The sequence below is a fragment of the Hyla sarda genome, assembly GCF_029499605.1.
Source record: "Hyla sarda isolate aHylSar1 chromosome 1 unlocalized genomic scaffold, aHylSar1.hap1 SUPER_1_unloc_26, whole genome shotgun sequence".
In the NCBI taxonomy this organism is placed as follows: Eukaryota; Metazoa; Chordata; class Amphibia; order Anura; family Hylidae; genus Hyla; species Hyla sarda.
In genome coordinates, this window is record NW_026607588.1 from 17,979 (window position 1) to 38,700 (window position 20,722).

General features: G+C 52.6%; 1 protein-coding gene across 2 annotated transcripts; it reads left to right on the top strand.

The window, feature by feature from the left end:
- The first annotated feature begins 511 nt into the window (after nucleotides 1-511).
- Nucleotides 512-19,500, top strand: LOC130298155 (oocyte zinc finger protein XlCOF7.1-like). 2 transcript variants are annotated; one of them, XM_056551062.1, is made up of 6 exons: nucleotides 512-652; nucleotides 4,512-4,691; nucleotides 12,501-12,627; nucleotides 12,725-12,816; nucleotides 12,946-13,054; nucleotides 17,751-19,498. In XM_056551062.1, the coding sequence occupies exons 1-6, from the start codon at nucleotides 575-577 to the stop codon at nucleotides 18,515-18,517; spliced, it is 1,353 nt and encodes a 450-aa protein (XP_056407037.1). In that variant the 5' UTR covers nucleotides 512-574; the 3' UTR covers nucleotides 18,518-19,498. The 2 variants fall into 2 exon arrangements, with proteins under 2 accessions (XP_056407037.1, XP_056407038.1); XM_056551063.1 differs by lacking the exon at nucleotides 4,512-4,691 and having other exon boundaries at nucleotides 17,751-19,500.
- The last annotated feature ends 1,222 nt before the right edge of the window (nucleotides 19,501-20,722 follow it).

Here is a 20,722-nt window from a genome sequence, read left to right on the forward strand (position 1 = left end):
TATAATAAGTGAGGATGTGTATGTGATATATGATGTGATCCCTGTATGATATATATAAGTGAGGATGTGTATGTGATATATGATGTGATCCCTGTATGATATATATATAATAAGTGAGGATGTGTATGTGATATATGATATGATCCCTGTATGATATATATATAATAAGTGAGGATGTGTATGTGATATATGATGTGATCCCTGTATGATATATATAATAAGTGAGGATGTGTATGTGATATATGATGTGATCCCTGTATGATATATATAATAAGTGAGGATGTGTATGTGATATATGATGTGATCCCTGTATGATATATATATAATAAGTGAGGATGTGTATGTGATATATGATGTGATCCCTGTATAATATATATATAATAAGTGAGGATGTGTAAGTGATATATGATGTGATCCCTGTATGATATATATATATATAATAAGTGAGGATGTGTATGTGATATATGATGTGACTGTATGATTTGATGCCCCTTCCTCTCATAAAGGCCCCTGCAGGATTATACCCCTCCAGCTGATCCAGTTGTCTCCTCTTCTCCTGAATGACCTCCCAAGGATGGACAAGGACCGGAATGAGATGACTAAGAGAATATTACACTTCACCTTGGAGATCCTCCACCTGCTTACCGGAGAGGTGAGGTGACCCATCTACATTTCCACTATTGTTGCCCCCCTATCTACATTTCCACCATTGTTGCCCCATCTACATTTCCGCCATTGTTGTCCCCCATCTATATTACCGCCATTGTTGTCCCCCCATCTATATTTCCGCCATTGTTGTCTCCCCCCATCTATATTTCCGCCATTGTTGTCCCCCCATCTATATTTCCGCCATTGTTGTCTCCCCCATCTATATTTCCGCCATTGTTGTCTCCCCCATCTATATTTCCGCCATTGTTGTCTCCCCCATCTATATTTCCGCCATTGTTGTCCCCCCCATCTATATTTCCGCCATTGTTGTCCCCCCCCATCTATATTTCCGCCATTGTTGTCCCCCCCATCTACATTTCCGCCATTGTTGTCCCCCCCATCTACATTTCCGCCATTGTTGTCCCCCCCATCTACATTTCCGCCTGTTACGCCTAGCGCTCCGGGTCCCCGCTCCTCCCCGGAGCGCTCACGGCGTCTTTCTCCCTGCAGCGCCCCGGTCAGTCCCGCTGACCGGGAGCGCTGCACTGTCATGGCCGTTGGGGATGCGATTCGCACAGCGGGACGCGCCCGCTCGCGAATCGCATCCCAGGTCACTTACCCGTCCCGGTCCCCTGCTGTCATGCGCTGGCGCGCGCGGCTCCGCTCTCTAGGGCGCGCGCGCGCCAGCTCTCTGAGACTTAAAGGGCCAGTGCACCAATGATTGGTGCCTGGCCCAATTAGCTTAATTGGCTTCCACCTGCTCCCTGGCTATATCTGATCTCCTCCCATGCACTCCCTTGCCGGATCTTGTTGCCTTGTGCCAGTGAAAGCGTTTAGTGTGTCCAAAGCCTGTGTACCTGAACTTCTGCTACCCATCCTGACTACGAACCTTGCCGCCTGCCCCCGACCTTCTGCTACGTCTGACCTTGCCTCTGCCTAGTCCTTCTGTCCCACGCCTTCTCAGCAGTCAGCGAGGTAGAGCCGTTGCTAGTGGATACGACCTGGTTGCTACTGCCGCAGCAAGACCATCCCGCTTTGCGGCGGGCTCTGGTGAAAACCAGTAGCCTCTTAGAACCGGTCCACTAGCACGGTCCACGCCAATCCCTCGCTGACACAGAGGATCCACTACCTGGAAGCCGAATCGTGACAGTAGATCCGGCCATGGATCCCGCTGAGGTGCCGCTGCCAAGTCTCGCTGACCTTACCACGGTGGTCGCTCAGCAATCGCAGCAGATTGCCCAACAAGGACAGCAGCTGTCGCAGTTGACCGCCATGTTACAGCAACTTCTGCCTCTGCTACAGCAGCAACCATCTCCTCCGCCAGCTCCTGCACCTCCTCCGCAGCGAGTGGCCACTCCTAGCCTCCGCTTGTCCCTGCCGGACAAATTTGATGGGGACTCTAAACTCTGCCGTGGATTTTTGTCTCAGTGTTCCCTGCATATGGAGATGTTGTCGAACTTGTTTCCTTCAGAACGGTCTAAGGTGGCGTTCGTAGTAAGCCTTCTTTCAGGAAAGGCCTTGTCTTGGGCCACACCGCTCTGGGACCGCAATGATCCTGCCACAGCCACAGTCCAGGCCTTCTTCGCTGAACTCCGGAGTGTCTTCGAGGAGCCAGCCCGAGCTTCTTCTGCCGAGACTGCCCTGTTGAACCTGGTCCAGGGTAATTCTTCAGTGGGCGAGTACGCCATCCAATTTCGTACTCTTGCTTCCGAGTTATCATGGAATAACGAGGCTCTCTGCGCGACCTTTAAAAAAGGCCTATCCAGTCGCATCAAGGATGTGCTGGCCGCACGAGAGATTCCTGCCAGTCTGCAAGAACTCATCCATCTAGCTACCCGCATTGACATGCGTTTTTCTGAGCGACACCAAGAGCTCCGCCAGGAAAAAGACTTAGATCTCTGGGCACCTCTCCCACAGTATCCGTTGCAATCTACGCCTGGGCCTCCCGCCGAGGAGGCCATGCAAGTGGATAAGTCTCGCCTGACCCAGGAAGAGAGGAATCGCCGTAGGGAAGAAAATCTCTGTCTTTACTGTGCCAGTACCGAGCATTTCTTGGTGGATTGCCCTATCCGTCCTCCACGCCTGGGAAACGCACGCACGCACCCAGCTCACGTGGGTGTGGCGTCTCTTGGTTCCAAGTCTGCTCCTCCACGTCTCACGGTACCCGTGCGGATTTCTTCTTCAGCCAACTCCTCCCTCTCAGCCGTGGCCTGCTTGGACTCCGGTGCCTCTGGAAATTTTATTTTGGAGTAGTTTGTTAATAAATTCAGCATCCCGGTGACCCGTCTCGTCAAGCCGCTCTACATTTCCGCGGTCAACGGAGCCAGATTGGACTGCACCGTGCGTTACCGCACAGAGCCCCTCCTCATGTCCATTGGACCCCACCTTGAGAGGATTGAGTTCTTCATTCTCCCCAACTGTACCTCTGAGGTCCTCCTCGGTCTGCCTTGGCTCCGGCTTCATTCCCCCACCATTGATTGGACCACCGGGGAGATCAGGAATTGGGACTCTGCCTGCCACAGGAAGTGCCTCTCCCCCCCTCCCAGTCCCGTCAGGCAAGCCTCTGTGCCTCCCCATGGCCCCCGTCCTGGTGTCACACTGCCCCGTGCCAGGCCTCGCCCTCTGCCCTCCCTCCCCATTCCCACTCCTGCTGTACTGCCTGCCGTTGAGGAAACCCTCCATTCTTTCCCGGTGTCCTCATCCCAGGGGAGGCAGTTACCGGACAAAGAGAAGGGGAGACCTAAGGGGGGGGGGGTACTGTTACGCCTAGCGCTCCGGGTCCCCGCTCCTCCCCGGAGCGCTCACGGCGTCTTTCTCCCTGCAGCGCCCCGGTCGGTCCCGCTGACCGGGAGCGCTGCACTGTCATGGCCGTTGGGGATGCGATTCGCACAGCGGGACGCGCCCGCTCGCGAATCGCATCCCAGGTCACTTACCCGTCCCGGTCCCCTGCTGTCATGCGCTGGCGCGCGCGGCTCCGCTCTCTAGGGCGCGCGCGCGCCAGCTCTCTGAGGCTTAAAGGGCCAGTGCACCAATGATTGGTGCCTGGCCCAATTAGCTTAATTGGCTTCCACCTGCTCCCTGGCTATATCTGATCTCCTCCCATGCACTCCCTTGCCGGATCTTGTTGCCTTGTGCCAGTGAAAGCGTTTAGTGTGTCCAAAGCCTGTGTACCTGAACTTCTGCTACCCATCCTGACTACGAACCTTGCCGCCTGCCCCCGACCTTCTGCTACGTCTGACCTTGCCTCTGCCTAGTCCTTCTGTCCCACGCCTTCTCAGCAGTCAGCGAGGTAGAGCCGTTGCTAGTGGATACGACCTGGTTGCTACTGCCGCAGCAAGACCATCCCGCTTTGCGGCGGGCTCTGGTGAAAACCAGTAGCCTCTTAGAACCGGTCCACTAGCACGGTCCACGCCAATCCCTCGCTGACACAGGGGATCCACTACCTGGAAGCCGAATCGTGACACCGCCATTGTTGTCCCCCCCATCTACATTTCCGCCATTGTTGTCCCCCCCATCTACATTTCCGCCATTGTTGTCCCCCCCCCATCTACATTTCCGCCATTGTTGTCCCCCCCATCTACATTTCCGCCATTGTTGTCCCCCCCATCTACATTTCCGCCATTGTTGTCCCTCCAATCTACATTTCCGCCATTGTTGGCCCCCATCTGCGTTTCCACCATTGTTGGCCCCCATCTTTGGCCCCGCTCTATGTTCTGGATGTCTCTTTGTAGGTGAGGTCTCTAGAACTGACCCCAGTATTCCAGATGTGCTCACTAGAGCTCTATACAGGGGGCACAATCTCCTCTTTGTAGTGGGGGAGGAATACTGGGGTCAGTCCCCTCATTGTCTCTCTCCATACACAGGATTACACCATAGTGAAGAAGACATGGGGGGAGTGTGTGGCCCCCAGCAGTCATCTCCATGAGTCAGGAGGACGGAGCAGGGCCCGGGGCCCCATCATGGAGCCTCCACCTCACTCACTGATACATGAGAAGAAGATCCTAGAACTCATCCACAGGATCACTGAGCTGCTCACTGGAGAGGTGACCCTGCTGGACATTATACAGTAATGGAGGGGTCTGGTGGTGACTGGAGAGGTGACTCTGCTGGGACATTATACCGTAATGGAGGGGTCTGGTGATGACTGGAGAGGTGACACTGCTGGGACATTATACCGTAATGGAGGGGTCTGGTGATGACTGGAGAGGTGACACTGCTGGGACATTATACCGTAATGGAGGGGTCTGGTGATGACTGGAAAGGTGACACTGCTGGGACATTATACCGTAATGGAGGGGTCTGGTGATGACTGGAAAGGTGACACTGCTGGGACATTATACAGTAATGGAGGGGTCTGGTGATGACTGGCGAGGTGACACTGCTGGGACATTGTCAGGATCCGGGTAGGTAGCGGGAAGAACACGGGAGTGGATCCTCTGTGTCAGTGAGGCGATGGTGTGGGCCGTACCAGGGGAACGGAATTTAAGGGGTTACTGGTATTTACCAGTCCGGGATGGACTTGCTGTGGCAGGTAACCCCCATGTCGTACCACCCAATAGCGACTCAACCTCACTGACTGCTGAGACAGGCGCGGTGCACAAGGACTAGGCAAAGGCAAGGTCGGACGTAGCAGAAGGTCTGGGCAGGCGGCAACGGTTCGTAGTCGGGGGGGCAACGGCAAAGGGTCTGGATACACAGGCAATAGGCACACGGGAATGCTTTCACTGGCACTAACGCAACAAGATCCGGCAAGGACAGGAAGGGGAAGTGGGTTTTTATGTGTAGGGAGTGATTAGGAACTGATCGGGCCAGGCACCAATTAATGGTGCACTGGCCCTTTAAATCTGAGAGACCCTAGAGAGCGAGGCCGCGCGCCGGGACTGAGCCGGAGGACGGGGCAGGTGAGATGATCGGGATGTGACCCACGTGCAGGCACGTCCCGCCGCGCGGATCGCATCCCCGCCGGGGGACACAGAGCAGCGCTCCGGGTCAGCGAGTCTGACCGGGGAGCTGCAAGGATGAACAGGACGCCGCGAGCGCTCCGGGGGAGGAGCGGGACCCGGAGCGCTCGGCGTCAAAGTACCCCCCTCCCCTTAGGTCTCCCCCTCTTTTTGGAACCAAAAAATTTGTGGATAAGCTCCTTGTCCAAAATATTGGCCTCCGGCTCCTAGGACCTCTCTTCAGGGCCACAATTTTTTTACCTCGAATAACCTTGGAGGCGAGGATCTCGTTGACAGAGAAGACATCAGAGGAGCCAGAAATAGGAGCAGGAACATTGACCTTGGGAGAAAAGCGGTTAAGTACGAGAGGTTTAAGAAGAGACACATGGAAAGAGTTAGGAATGCGAAGAGAAGAAGGAAGATGGAGCTTGTAGGAAATGGAATTGATTTGATTCTTGATCTTAAAAGGCCCGAGGTAACGAGGACCCAGCTTGTAGCTAGGGACCTGGAACCGAATGTATTGGGCAGAGAGCCATACTTTGTCACCAGGGGCAAAGACAGGAGGAGTTCTTCTCTTCTTATCCGCATGTCTCTTCTTGCGAGACGAGGCCAGTGAGAGCGACTTTTGAGTCTCCCTCCAGATAGATGAGAAGTCCTGAGTTAATTAATCTACGGCAGGAACTCCAGAAAAAGTGGAAATGGGGAGGGGGGGGCAGCGGGTGACGGCCGTACACTACAAAGAATGGAGATTTAGCGGAAGACTCAAAATTCTTGAAATTGTACGAGAATTCAGCCCAGGGCAGCAGGTCAACCCAATCATCTTGGCGGGAGAAGACAAAATGTCGCCGATAGTCGCCAAGAATTTGGTTCACTCTCTCCACTTGTCCTTTGGATTGAGGGTGATAGGCGGACAAGAAATTCAATTTGATCTTTAACTGAGTGCAGAGTACTCTCCAAAATTTTGAGATAAATTGAACGCCTCTATCCGAGATGATATGCGTGGAAAGCCCGTGGAGATGAAAAATGTGCAGAAAAAATTGCTTCGCCAACTGTGGCGCAGAAGGAAGGCCAGGAAGTTGGACAAAATGAGCCATTTTGGAAAAACGATCAACGACCACCCAAATGACTGTGTTGCCAAGAGATAAGAGGAAGGTCCGTGATGAAGTCCATGGCTATGTGGGACCATGGCTGTTTGGGCACCGGCAGGGGGTGGAGAAGACCCGCAGGCTTCAGGCGTGGAGTTTTATCATGTGCACATACTGTACAGGCCCGTACAGTCAGTCATATCTTTTTCCATGGAAGTCCACCAGTAGTGTCTGGAAATAAACTGTATGGATTTTTTAATTCCGGCGTGACCAGCCAGATGGGAGGAATGACCCCAGTTGAGAGTCTGGAGGCGAAGACGTGGAGGAACATGAGTTTTCCCTGGAGGAACTGGCACCAGAGAAGCAGGAGCAAAAGAGATCAGGCTCTCAGGAGGTATGATGTGCTGAGGAAGGGTCTCGGTGGAACGAGCTAAGGCATCTGCCCTGATATTCTTGTCTGCAGGACGAAAATGAATTTGAAAGTTGAAGCGGGCAAAGAACAATGACCACCTGGCCTGGTGAGGATTTAAACGCTGGGTGGGCTGGAGATAAGACAGATTTTTATGGTCAGTGTAGATGGTGATAGGATGAAGGGACCCTTCCAGAAGATGTCTCCACTCTTCGAGTGCCAACTTGATGGCCAACAGTTCACGGTCTACTATAGAATAGTTTTTCTTCAGGAGGTGAAAAAGTTTTAGAGAAAAAGCCGCAAGTGACGTTTTTTCCCTTAGCGGTTCTTTGAAGTAGAATAGCTCTGGCTCCAACTGAGGAGGCGTCAACCTCAAGGAAAAAAGGCTTCAGAGGATCAGGTCTGGACAAGACTGGAGCAGAGGAAAAGGCAGCTTTGAGATGGTTAAAGGCTTCCTCCGCCTGTGGCAGCCAGGATTTCGGATTAGCATTTTTCTTAGTCAGTGCTACAATAGGAGCAACGATGGTGGAGAAGTGGGGAATGAATTGACGATAATAATTAGCAAATCCGTGAAATCTTTGGATGGCTCGCAGGCCAGTAGGACGTGGCCAATCCATTACCGCAGTAAGCTTATCAGAATCCATTTGAAGACCCTGTCCAGAGACCAGGTATCCCAGAAAAGGAAGACAACTGCGTTCAAAAAGGCATTTTTCTAACTTGGCGTGAAGACGGTTTACACGAAGGCGCTGGAGCACTTGAAGGACATGGAGCCGGTGTTCCTCAAGGTTGGAGGAAAAAATTAGGCTGTCATCAAGGTAGACAACTACACAGGTATACAGGAAGTCCCGAAAGATTTCGTTGACAAAAACTTGAAAGACTGCAGGCGGATTGCAAAGTCCAAATGGCATGACGAGATATTCAAAGTGGCCATCACGGGTGTTAAAAGCGGTTTTCCACTCATCTCCCCTGAGGTCAAGTTTTGTAAAAACTTTTGCTCCGCGCAGACGGTCAAACAGCTCAGAGATGAAAGGCAGAGGGTAGCGATTCTTTACAATAATTTTATTGAGACCACGATAGTCTATGCAGGGGCGTAGTGAACCATCCTTCTTAGCAACGAAGAAGAACCCCGCTCCGGCTGGTGAAGAAGACTTCCTAATGAAACCTTTCTTAAGATTTTCCTGAATGTATTCAGACATGGCCTTGGTTTCTGGAGCGGAGAGAGGATAAATTCTGCCACGGGGCAGTGTGGTACCAGGGAGCAAGTCAATAGGACAGTCATAGGGTCTATGTGGGGGCAAGACCTCCGCTTGCTTTTTACTAAAGACGTCAGAAAAGTCCTGGTAGGCCTTAGGTAGGCCAGGCAATGGAGCAGCGATGGGGACTTGGCTGACTGGTACTGACTTAAGGCAACGTTTGTGGCAGGAGGCACCCCAGGACTTAATGTCCCCAGTGGTCCAGTCAAGGGTAGGAGTGTGACGCTGGAGCCAGGGCAAGCAAAGCAGAATGTCCGAGGTACAATTCGGCAAAACAAAGAATTCAATTTTTTCTTGATGGAGTACTCCAACGGTCATGAGCAAGGGTTCAGTGCGGTAACGCACGGTGCAGTCCAGATTCTCTCCATTTACAGATGAGATGAAGAAGGGTTTGATGAGACGGGTAACTGGAATGTTAAATCTGTTGATGAACGAGGCTTCAATAAAGTTTCCTGCAGAACCAGAGTCCAGGAAGGCCACCGCAGAAAAGGAGGAGTTAGCGGATGGAGAAATCCGCACTGGAATAGTCAGGCGTGGAGAGGAGGAATTCACACCTAGTAACGCCTCTCCCACGTTAACTAGGTGTGTTTCCCTGACGCGGAGGGCGAATAGGGCAGTCTTTAAGGAAATGTTCAGTACTTGCACAGTACAAGCACAGATTTCCATTTCTGCAGCGAGTCCTCTCTTCTTGGGTCAGGCGAGACCGGTCCACTTGCATAGCCTCCTCGGCGGGAGGCACAGGGGTAGTTTGCAGAGGACTCTGGAAGAGAGGTTGCCAAACCTCCTGGTGCGAACAAGATCCTTTTCTTGGCGGAGCTCCTGACGTCTTTCCGAGAAACGCATATCAATGCGGGTGGCCAACTGGATAAGTTCAGGCAAGGAAGCAGGAATTTCTCGTGCGACCATAACACCATAACATCTTTGATGTTGCTGGATAAACCTTTCTTGAAGGTCGCGCAGAGGGCCTCATTGTTCCAAGCAAGCTCAGAGACGAGGGCTCTGCCGAGGAAGCCCGGGCTGGCTCCTCGAAGATGCTGCGGACTTCGGAGAAAAGGACTGGATGGAAGCAGTGGCAGGATCGTTGCGGTCCCACAGCGGTGTGGCCCAGGACAAGGCCTTTCCAGATAATAAATTGACCACGAAAGCCACCTTCGACCGTTCTGTGGGGAACTGGTCCGACATCATTTCAAGGTGCAGGGAACATTGGGACAGGAATCCCCGGCACATCTTAGAGTCCCCATCAAATTTCTCCGGAAGAGACAAGCAGACTCTAGAGGTAGTTGCAGCAACTCGGAGTGGAGGAGAAGCTGGAGCTGGCGGAGGAAATGGTTGATGCTGGGCTGGCAGAAGCTGCTGGAGCATGGCGGTCAACTGCGTCAGCTGTTGTCCTTGTTGGGCGATCTGCTGGGACTGCTGGGCAACAATGGTAGTGAGATCAGCAAGACTCGGCAGTGGCACCTCAGCGGGATCCATGGCCGGATCTACTGTCAGGATCCGGGTAGGTAGTGGGAAGAACACGGGAGTGGATCCTCTGTGTCAGTGAGGCGATGGCGAGGGCCGTACCAGGGGAACGTAATCTAAGGGGTTACTGGTATTCACCAGAGCCTGCCGCAATGCGTGATGGACTTGCTGTGGCAGGTAACCCCCAGGTCGTTCCACCCGATAGCCACTCAACCTCACTGACTGCTGAGACAGGCGCGGTACACAAGAACTAGGCAAAGGCAAGGTCGGACGTAGCAGAAGGTCTGGGCAGGCGGCAACGGTTCGTAGTCAGGGGCAAGGGCACAGGGTCTGGATACACAGGTAATAGGCACATGGGAACACTTTCACTGGCACTAAGGCAACAAGATCCGGCAATGACAGGAAGGGGAAGTGGGTTTTTATGTGTAGGGAGTGATTAGGAACTGATTGGGCAAGGCACCAATTAATGGTGCACTGGCCCTTTAAATCTGAGAGACCCGGCGCGCGCACGCCCTAGAGAGCGGGGCCGTGCGTACCGGAGGATGGGGCAGATGAGATGATCGGAAGACTACCTGCGGGCAGGCACGTCCCGCCGCGCGGATCGCATTCCCGCCAGGGGACACAGAGCAGCGCTCCCGGTCAGTGACTCTGACCGGGCGCTACAAGGATGAACAGGACGCTGCGAGCGCTCCGGGGGAGGAGCGGGACCCGGAGCGCTCGGCGTTACAGACATTATACAGTAATGGAGGGATCTGGTGATTACTGGAGAGGTGACACTGCTGGGACATTATACAGTAATGGAGGGGTCTGGTGATGACTGGAGAGGTGACACTGCTGGAACATTATACATTAATGGAGGGGTCTGGTGATGACTGAAGAGGTGTCACTGCTGGGACATTATACAGTAATGGAGGGGTCTGGTGATGATTAGAGAGGTGACACTGCTGGGACATTATACAGTAATGGAGGGGTCTGGTGATGACTGGAGAGGTGACACTGCTGGGACATTATACAGTAATGGAGGGGTCTGGTGGTGACTGGAGAGGTGACACTGCTGGAACATTATACATTAATGGAGGGGTCTGGTGATGACTGGAGAGGTGACACTGCTGGGACATTATACAGTAATGGAGGGATCTGGTGATGATTAGAGAGGTGACCCTGCTGGGACATTATACAGTAATGGAGGGGTCTGGTGATGACTGGAGAGGTGACACTGCTGGAACATTATACATTAATGGAGGGGTCTGGTGATGACTGAAGAGGTGTCACTGCTGGGACATTATACAGTAATGGAGGGGTCTGGTGATGACTGGAGAGGTGACACTGCTGGAACATTATACATTAATGGAGGGGTCTGGTGATGACTGGAGAGGTGACACTGCTGGGACATTATACAGTAATGGAGGGGTCTGGTGATGATTAGAGAGGTGACACTGCTGGGACATTATACAGTAATGGAGGGGTCTGGTGATGATTAGAGAGGTGACACTGCTGGGACATTATACAGTAATGGAGGGGTCTGGTGATGACTGGAGAGGTGACACTGCTGGGACATTATACATTAATGGAGGGGTCTGGTGATGACTGGAGAGGTGACACTGCTGGGACATTATACAGTAATGGAGGGGTCTGGTGATGACTGAAGAGGTGTCACTGCTGGGACATTATACAGTAATGGAGGGGTCTGGTGGTGACTGGAGAGGTGACACTGCTGGGACATTATACAGTAATGGAAGGATCTGGTGATGAATGGAGAGGTGAGACTGTTGGACATTATTCAGTAATGGAGGGGTCTGGTGATGATTAGAGAGGTGACACTGCTGGGACATTATACAGTAATGGAGGGGTCTGGTGGTGACTGGAGAGGTGACACTGCTGGGACATTATACAGTAATGGAAGGATCTGGTGATGAATGGAGAGGTGAGACTGTTGGACATTATTCAGTAATGGAGGGGTCTGGTGATGATTAGAGAGGTGACACTGCTGGGACATTATACAGTAATGGAGGGGTCTGGTGATGACTGGAGAGGTGACACTGCTGGGACATTATACAGTAATGGAGGGGTCTGGTGATGACTGGAGAGGTGACACTGCTGGGACATTATACAGTAATGGAGGGGTCTGGTGATGACTGGAGAGGTGACACTGCTGGGACATTATACAGTAATGGAGGGGTCTGGTGATGATTAGAGAGGTGACACTGCTGGGACATTATACAGTAATGGAGGGGTCTGGTGATGATTAGAGAGGTGACACTGCTGGGACATTATACAGTAATGGAGGGGTCTGGTGATGATTGGAGAGGTGACACTGCTGGGACATTATACAGTAATGGAGGGGTCTGGTGATGACTAGAGAGGTGACACTGCTGGAACATTATACAGTAATGGAGGGGTCTGGTGATGACTGGAGAGGTGACCCTGCTGGGACATTATACAGTAATGGAGGGGTCTGGTGATGATTAGAGAGGTGACCCTGCTGGGACATTATACAGTAATGGAGGGGTCTGGTGATGACGGGAGAGGTGACACTGCTGGGACATTATACAGTAATGGAGGGGTCTGGTGGTGATTAGAGAGGTGACACTGCTGGGACATTATACAGTAATGGAGGGGTCTGGTGATGAATAGAGAGGTGACACTGCTGGGACATTATACAGTAATGGAGGGGTCTGGTGATGACGGTATCATTGTGTGTCAGGTTCCTATAAGGTGTCAGGATGTGGCGGTCTATTTCTCCATGGAGGAGTGGGAGTATGTAGAAGGACACAAGGATCTGTACCAGGACATAGTCATCATGGAGGATCACCGGCCCCTCACATCACAAGGTAAGAGGAGACATATATATAGATATCACTCTCACTACCTAGTAACATAGAAATCTATCCAGCACTGATGTATGCATTCCCTGTGTGTTCCCTACAGATGGAGTCATTGGTAGAAATCCACCCGAGAGGTGTCCCTGCCCTCTGTATTCCCAGGACTGTCCAGAGGGAAATGTCCCGGAGAAGCATCAGGTAGATGAGGCTGATCCTATATCTCTATAGGGGGGTCCTGCAGTCATAGATGTGGGGATAGATTTTGGGGGTCTCTGTTGCTCCTCCTGTCTGCTGTATTGTAGTGAATTGTTCTATATGTCACATCAGGGGGGAGATCTGACTAATAATAAAGTGGAGGATGAAGAAGAGAGGATGAGCGGCCATCACCCGTGTATGAGGGAAGTGAAGGAGGAAATTCCAGGAGGTGTTACCCCAGGTATGTAATAATTCCAGGAGGTGTTACCCCAGGTATGTAATAATGACAGGAGGTGTTACCCCAGGTATTTAATAATGACAGGAGGTGTTACCCCAGGTATTTAATAATGACAGGAGGTGTTACCCCAGGGATGTAATAATGCCAGGAGGTGTTACCCCAGGGATGTAATAATGCCAGGAGGTGTTACCCCAGGGATGTAATAATGCCAGGAGGTGTTACCCCAGGTATGCAATAATGACAGGAGGTGTTACCCCAGGTATGTAATAATGACAGGAGGTGTTACCCCATGTATGTAATAATGACAGGAGGTGTTACCCCAGGGATGTAATAATGCCAGGAGGTGTTACCCCATGTATGTAATAATGACAGGAGGTGTTACCCCAGGGATGTAATAATGCCAGGAGGTGTTACCCCAGGGATGTAATAATGCCAGGAGGTGTTACCCCAGGGATGTAATCATTCCAGAAGGTGTTACCCCAGGTATGGAATAATGCCAGGAGGTGTTATCCCAGGTATATAATAATGCCAGGAGGTGTTATCCCAGGTATGTAATAATGCCAGGAGGTGTTACCCCAGGGATGTAATAAATGATTACAGGGGGAATACAGAGGTTTCTTCAGGGGAGGCTTCACCTTAGAGCTACATTAAAATAATGTATGGGGGTCCTCCGCTGTTCACAGATGGTTACACAAGTCCTTATAGGACTAGAAGATAATATATTTAGCAGTAAATAAACATATAATTAGTCCATTTATTGCCTCAATGATTCCAGGCGGGGTAAGTGTTCACAATCCATATCCTCAGATTCTTGGGTAACAAAGACAGATTCATTTGGGCTCCGACAGTTTCCATGATCCTGATCCTCCAATCCAGTCATCTGATTCTAACTTTATTCAGAAAAAATAGTTTAGAAGGAGAAGGAAGGGGCCAAGGAGTCTATTCTCACATGTAGGAGGCAGCTGGAAGAGGCAGGAGGAGGCAGTTGGAAGAGGCAGGAGGGAGCTGGAGGAGGCAGATGGGAGCTGGAGGAGGAGGCAGGAGGAGGCAGGTGGAGGAGGCAGGAGGGAGCTGGAGGAGGCAGGAGGGAGCTGGAGGAGGAGGCAGGAGGGAGCTGGAGGAGGAGGGAGGGTGCTGGAGGAGGCGGGAGGGTGCTGGAGGAGGCAGGTGGGAGCTGGAGGAGGCTGGTGGGAGATGGAGGGAGCTCACGGAGGCAGGAGGGAGCTGGAGGGTGCTGGAGGAGGCAAGAGGGTGCTGGAGGAGGCAGGAGGGAGCTGGAGGAGGCAGGAGGGTGCTGGAGGAGGCAGGAGGGAGCTGTAGGAGGCAGGAGGGTGCTGGAGGAGGCTGGTGGTAGCTGAAGGAAGCAGGTGGGAGCTGGAGGAGGCTGGTGAGAGATGGAGGGAGCTCACGGAGGCAGGAGGGTGCTGGAGGAGGCTGGTGGGTGCTGGAGGAGGCAGGAGGGTGCTGGAGGAGGCAGGAGGGTGCTGGAGGAGGCAGGAGGGAGCTGTAGGAGGCAGGAGGGAGCTGTAGGAGGCAGGAGGGAGCTGTAGGAGGCTGGTGGGAGCTGGAGGAAGCAGGTGGGAGCTGGAGGAGGCTGGTGGGAGATGGAGGGAGCTCACGGAGGGAGCTGGAGGAGGCAGGAGGGTGCTGGAGGAGGCTGGAGGAGGCTGGTGGGAGCTGGAGGGAGCTCACGGAGGGAGCTGGAGGAGGCAGGAGGGTGCTGGAGGAGGCAGGAGGGTGCTGGTGGGAGCTGGAGGAGGCTGGTGGGAGCTGGAGGGAGCTCACGGAGGGAGCTGGAGGAGGCTGGTGGGAGCTGGAGGAAGCAGGTGGGAGCTGGAGGAGGCTGGTGGGAGATGGAGGGAGCTCACGGAGGCAGGAGGGTGCTGGAGGAGGCAGGAGGGTGCTGGAGGAGGCAGGAGGGTGCTGTAGGAGGCTGGTGGGAGCTGGAGGAAGCAGGTAGGAGCTGGAGGAAGCAGGTGGGAGCTGGAGGAGGCTGGTGGGAGATGGAGGGAGCTCACGGAGGCTGGTGGGAGCTGGAGGAGGCAGGTGGGAGCTGGAGGAGGCTGGTGGGAGCTGGAGGAGGCTGGTGGGAGCTGGAGGAGGCTGGTGGGAGCTGGAGGAGGCTGGTGGGAGCTGGAGGAGGCAGGAGGGAGCTGGAGGAGGCAGGAGGGTGCTGGAGGAGGCAGGAGGGTGCTGGAGGAGGCAGGAGGGTGCTGGAGGAGGCAGGAGGGTGCTGGAGGAGGCAGGAGGGTGCTGGAGGAGGCAGGAGGGTGCTGGAGAAGGCAGGAGGGTGCTGGAGGAGGCAGGAGGAGGCTGGTGGGAGCTGGAGGAGGCTGGTGGGAGCTGGAGGAAGCAGGTGGGAGCTGGAGGAGGCTGGTGAGAGATGGAGGGAGCTCACGGAGGCAGGAGGGTGCTGGAGGAGGCAGGAGGGTGCTGGAGGAGGCTGGTGGGAGCTGGAGGAGGCTGGTGAGAGATGGAGGGAGCTCACGGAGGCAGGAGGGTGCTGGAGGAGGCAGGAGGGTGCTGGAGGAGGCAGGAGGGTGCTGGAGGAGGCTGGTGGGAGCTGGAGGAGGCTGGTGGGAGCTGGAGGGAGCTCACGGAGGGAGCTGGAGGAGGCAGGAGGGTGCTGGAGGAGGCAGGAGGGTGCTGGAGGAGGCAGGAGGGTGCTGTAGGAGGCTGGTGGGAGCTGGAGGAAGCAGGTAGGAGCTGGAGGAAGCAGGTGGGAGCTGGAGGAGGCTGGTGGGAGATGGAGGGAGCTCACGGAGGCTGGTGGGAGCTGGAGGAGGCAGGTGGGAGCTGGAGGAGGCTGGTGGGAGATGGAGGAGGCAGGAGGGTGCTGGAGGAGGCAGGAGGGTGCTGGAGGAGGCAGGAGGGTGCTGGAGGAGGCAGGAGGGTGCTGGAGGAGGCAGGAGGGAGCTGGAGGAGGCAGGAGGGTGCTGGAGGAGGCAGGAGGGTGCTGGAGGAGGCTGGTGGGAGCTGGAGGAAGCAGGTGGGAGCTGGAGGAGGCTGGTGAGAGATGGAGGGAGCTCACGGAGGCAGGAGGGTGCTGGAGGAGGCAGGAGGGTGCTGGAGGAGGCTGGTGGGAGCTGGAGGAGGCTGGTGGGAGCTGGAGGAGGCTGGTGAGAGATGGAGGGAGCTCACGGAGGCAGGAGGGTGCTGGAGGAGGCAGGAGGGTGCTGGAGGAGGCAGGAGGGTGCTGGAGGAGGCAGGAGGGTGCTGGAGGAGGCTGGTGGGAGCTGGAGGAGGCTGGTGGGAGCTGGAGGGAGCTCACGGAGGGAGCTGGAGGAGGCAGGAGGGTGCTGTAGGAGGCTGGTGGGAGCTGGAGGAAGCAGGTAGGAGCTGGAGGAAGCAGGTGGGAGCTGGAGGAGGCTGGTGGGAGATGGAGGGAGCTCACGGAGGCTGGTGGGAGCTGGAGGAGGCTGGTGGGAGCTGGAGGAGGCTAGAGGGAGATGGAGGCTGCTGGTGGAGGCAGGAGGCTGCTGGTGGAGGCAGGAGGCTGCTGGTGGAGGCAGGAGGGTGCTGGTGGGGGGCAGGAGGGTGCTGGACGAGGCTGCTGGAAGCTGGTGGAGGCAGGAGGGTGCTGGTGGAGGCAGGAGGGTGCTGGAGGAGGCAGGAGGGTGCTGGTGGGGGGCAGGAGGGTGCTGGTGGGGGGCAGGAGGGTGCTGGTGGGGGGCAGGAGGGAGCTGGACGAGGCAGGAGGGAGCTGGACGAGGCAGGAGGGAGCTGGACGAGGCAGGTGGCCACCCACTTATGAATATTCATAAGTGGGCGGCGCTGACGTCAGTGCAAGTTAAGCTGCAGAAACCCCGCCCCTGCTAGTTACTGCCAGATTTCCAGAATAATAAAACTAAGATTGCGGCCGAATAGACGGGCGGATGCCGCAAAGGTAGGGATCATAGGAATCGGCGTCTCCCGCGCGATCCATCAGTACCTGTGGTTAGTGCGGGGGCAAATATGTGACAGTTTTCCTTTTAAAAGTAGTTTCTTCATTTTCGGCCTCACATCTGCCTCTCGAGTCTTCGCCCTCAGAATGGCGGCTCCTTCACGCTCCGTTCTCCTGTCTCATTTACAGACCCTCTTCATAGGCACAGGTTCCTATAACAGGCTCACACATTGCAGGTACACAGCCCAGGTTCACTCACTCCTGCACACAGCACTAGCTAAGCCCCACCTCCACTTCCTGTTTGGCCTTGTCCGTCTGTTACTAGAGACAGAATTCCCCGAACAACAGGCAGTGAGCATCAGATTGCGGAGAATTGGGACACCTATTGGCCAAGACTATAGAGCAGTGTTTCCCAACCAGGGTGCCTCCAGCTGTTGCAAAACTACAACTCCCAGCATGTCCAGACAGCCAAAGGCTGGGAGTTGTAGTTTTGCAATAGCTGGAGGCACTCTGGTTGGGAAACACTACTGTAGAGCTTTATATCTGGGGTAAAAGGTCATTTAAATGGGAGGGGCTTGTATGCGAGACCTAGGAATATTTCTAAGTGCAAGGGGCTAATTGAACCTTATTTGCATAATACAAACAATATAAAATATCATAAAAATGGCGCAATGGAGGAACATAACATATGAAGCATAGTGATCAGTGATCAGCTGCTCTTTAACTTTAAAAAAAATAATATATATATTTAATATAACCGTGTGTGTTCAGTAAAATAGGAATGTCCAATATATTCTAACATTTTATTCCTCTCAGGAAATTCCAGCAAGAATTCTAAAGAAATATTCATATTATCCCAGAATATTAAAGTAGAAGATGAAGATATCATGGAGTGCTACTCTGCAGACGACCTCCTTACCCATAATGCCCACCCACGACGGCACCGTACAGATCTATCCTATAATAACCCCACTTATTATGACCTATCACAGTTTGTCACCACAGACCAGGACGGGGAGAAAAGGATTCAATGTGATGAATGTGGAAAACAGTTTACAAGAAAATGGAGTCTTTTTACTCACAGAAGAATTCACACAGGAGAGAAACCGTATTCATGTTCAGATTGTGGGAGACGTTTCGCAAAAAAATCTAATCTTGTTGACCATGCAAAAAGTCACACAGGAGAAAGGCCATTTCCATGTTCAGAGTGTGGGAAATGTTTTGCACATAAATCACATCTTGTTAAACATGAGCGAGTTCACACAGGAGAGAAGCCGTATTCATGCTCAGAATGCGGGAAATGTTTTACAGGAAAATCAAATCTTATTAGACATGAGAGAAGTCATACAGGGGAAAAGCCATATTCGTGTTCAGATTGTGGAAAATGTTTTACAGAGAAATCCCATCTTCTTAGACATGGGAAAAGTCACACAGAAGAAATGCTGTATTCATTTCCGTGTTCAGAATGTGAGAAATGTTTTATTACTAAAGTCAAACTGAGAAATCACCAGAGAAGTCACAGAAGAAAAAAAGATGTTAATATATTTAGAAATTCACTCACAGTCCAGGACAGTCCAGAGTGATGGTCACAAAGCTGAACTTCATGTAGTATATACAGATGATATATTCATATGTTTATTTATTTCCGTGGAATAATGAGTAAAGTCTTTGTGAAATTTGTTTGAATTTGAGTCATAAGAATTAATTGACCATTTTCAAGCTTCTTAACCCCCTTTATGTTCAGAATGTGGGAAATGTTATTATTGTTATACATGAGAGAATTCACACAGAAGAGTGACCCCATATTCATGATCAGTACGTGGGAAATTAACACAGGAGAAAATCCATATTCATGTTCAGAATGTGGGAAATCTTTTAAGATATTAATCATATCTTGTTATACATGAGAGAATTCACAAAGAAGCTGTATTCATATTCAGAATGTGGGAAATGTTTTTCAGTGAAACTAAAATAGTTTTTCATTGAGCCCATGAAAGCCCCTTTGAGAGTGTCCTCCTCCTTTCCTCGGGACAAGAAACAGTTAAAGGGGTACTCCGGTGCTGAAGCATTCTGAACATTTTGTTCAGAACACTCGGAGACTGAGGTTGTGATCATGATGTCATGACCACGCCCCTTGTGACATCACACCATGCCCTCTCCATTTGTGTCTATGGTAGGGGGCGTGTTGGCCTACACACCCCCTCCCATATACATGAATGAAGGGGCATAGTGTGACTTCTCGACCACTGCTGCAGGAATCGGGCATTTGTTTAGAGTGCCGGGTCCTACGGAAGATCGCGGAAGGGGGCCCAGCATCAGGACCCTTGCGATCAGATGTCTAGCAGCGGAGTACCCCTTTAAATAAGGCTTTATTATGTTATGTTCTCTTAACTGATCCTGAATAATCATGAAAGGTTCCTCTACGGAGATCACCGTAATCTCTCCTACCCTCCTGGAGATGTTATACCTAATAAAAAGGCTAGTTTAAAGGGGTACTCTGGTGGAAAACATTATTATTATTTATTCCAAACCATCAGGTGCCAGAAAGTTAAACAGATGTTTAAATTACTTCTATTTAAAAATCTTAATCCTTCCAGTACTTATCAGTTGCTGTATGCTCCACAGGAAGTTGTGTAGTTCTTTCCAGTATGACCCCAGTGCTCTCTGCTGACACCTCTGTCCATGTCAGGAACTGTCTGGAGCAGGAGAGATTTGCTATGGGGATTTGCTTCTACTCTGGACAGTTCCTGACATGGACAGAGGTGTCAGCAGAGAGCACTGTGGTCAGACTGGAAAGAACTACACAACTTCCTGTGGAGCATACAGCAGCTGATAAGTACTAGAGAGAACTAAACAACCTGGTCCAAGGGGCCTCTATCCCTCAATAACCAAGCCTTCAGGGGAAGATTTATTTACTTCTGGGTGATGTATTTGACCCTGAGACAAAAGGTCAGGGGTCAGAGGGAGGACTCATGAATTGGCGAGATCGAGAGTCTTCTTAACCAAGCAAACCGTCCTTGGCCAAAATGGTGTTCTAATGATTTTATCTCTGTTTTCCCTGAAGACCCTTGGGATCAACCTTATTGGGGTAAGTGCATACAGCAGACCCTGACCCCATGGTTGGGTTAGAGCCTCAATGCCTGATGGTCTCTGGGACCCCCGCGATCTCGGCTGCAGCACCCCAGACATCCAGTGCACGGAGCGCATTTTGTGCCGGATGACTGACGATGTGGGGTGGAGGCTTGTGACGTCACGGTCACGCCCTGCTCATGATGTCATGGCCATCCCCCTCAGTGCAAGTCTATGGGAGGGGGCGTGACGACGGTCAGGCCCCCTCCCATGGACTTGCATTTAGGGGGTGGGGCGCGGTCATGATGTCATGAGCCTCTGGTGCTGAACCCGACGCTCTAAACGAACGCAGGGGATAAGATGTCTACGGCGGAGTACCCCTTTAAGGTTGTGGGGGATGACCTTATCTGTAGATCCAAGGAGGTGCTCAACCCGTCCCATGAGTCTAAAACCTGAGCCTGAAGGGTTCTCGTGGGGTATCGGGCCCACCTGACTGCAGGGGGATGTCAGTATTCCCTAAAGTGTCATGGCCGCCCATATAGACACATTGGGGGGGATTTACTTAGAGGGGAGATTTCTGTTTGGGTTATTTTTCCCTTCATTTTACTGTCAGGTTTCCCAGAGCTCAAACCCCCTCATTTTATGTGGAAAATATGTCGGGGACACGCCTCTTTTGTCAGGATATGCTCCCTTTCCGGGGCAACCATGCCTAAATTCAG

Bases quoted from the DNA above. Each gene is read 5' to 3' on its own strand.
- LOC130298155 (XM_056551062.1), top strand. From the start codon at position 575: ATGGACAAGGACCGGAATGAGATGACTAAGAGAATATTACACTTCACC. The intron at 12,628-12,724 runs GTAAGAGGAGAC...TGTTCCCTACAG, and splicing joins CCGGCCCCTCACATCACAAG to ATGGAGTCATTGGTAGAAAT. The intron at 13,055-17,750 runs GTATGTAATAAT...TATTCCTCTCAG, and splicing joins TCCAGGAGGTGTTACCCCAG to GAAATTCCAGCAAGAATTCT.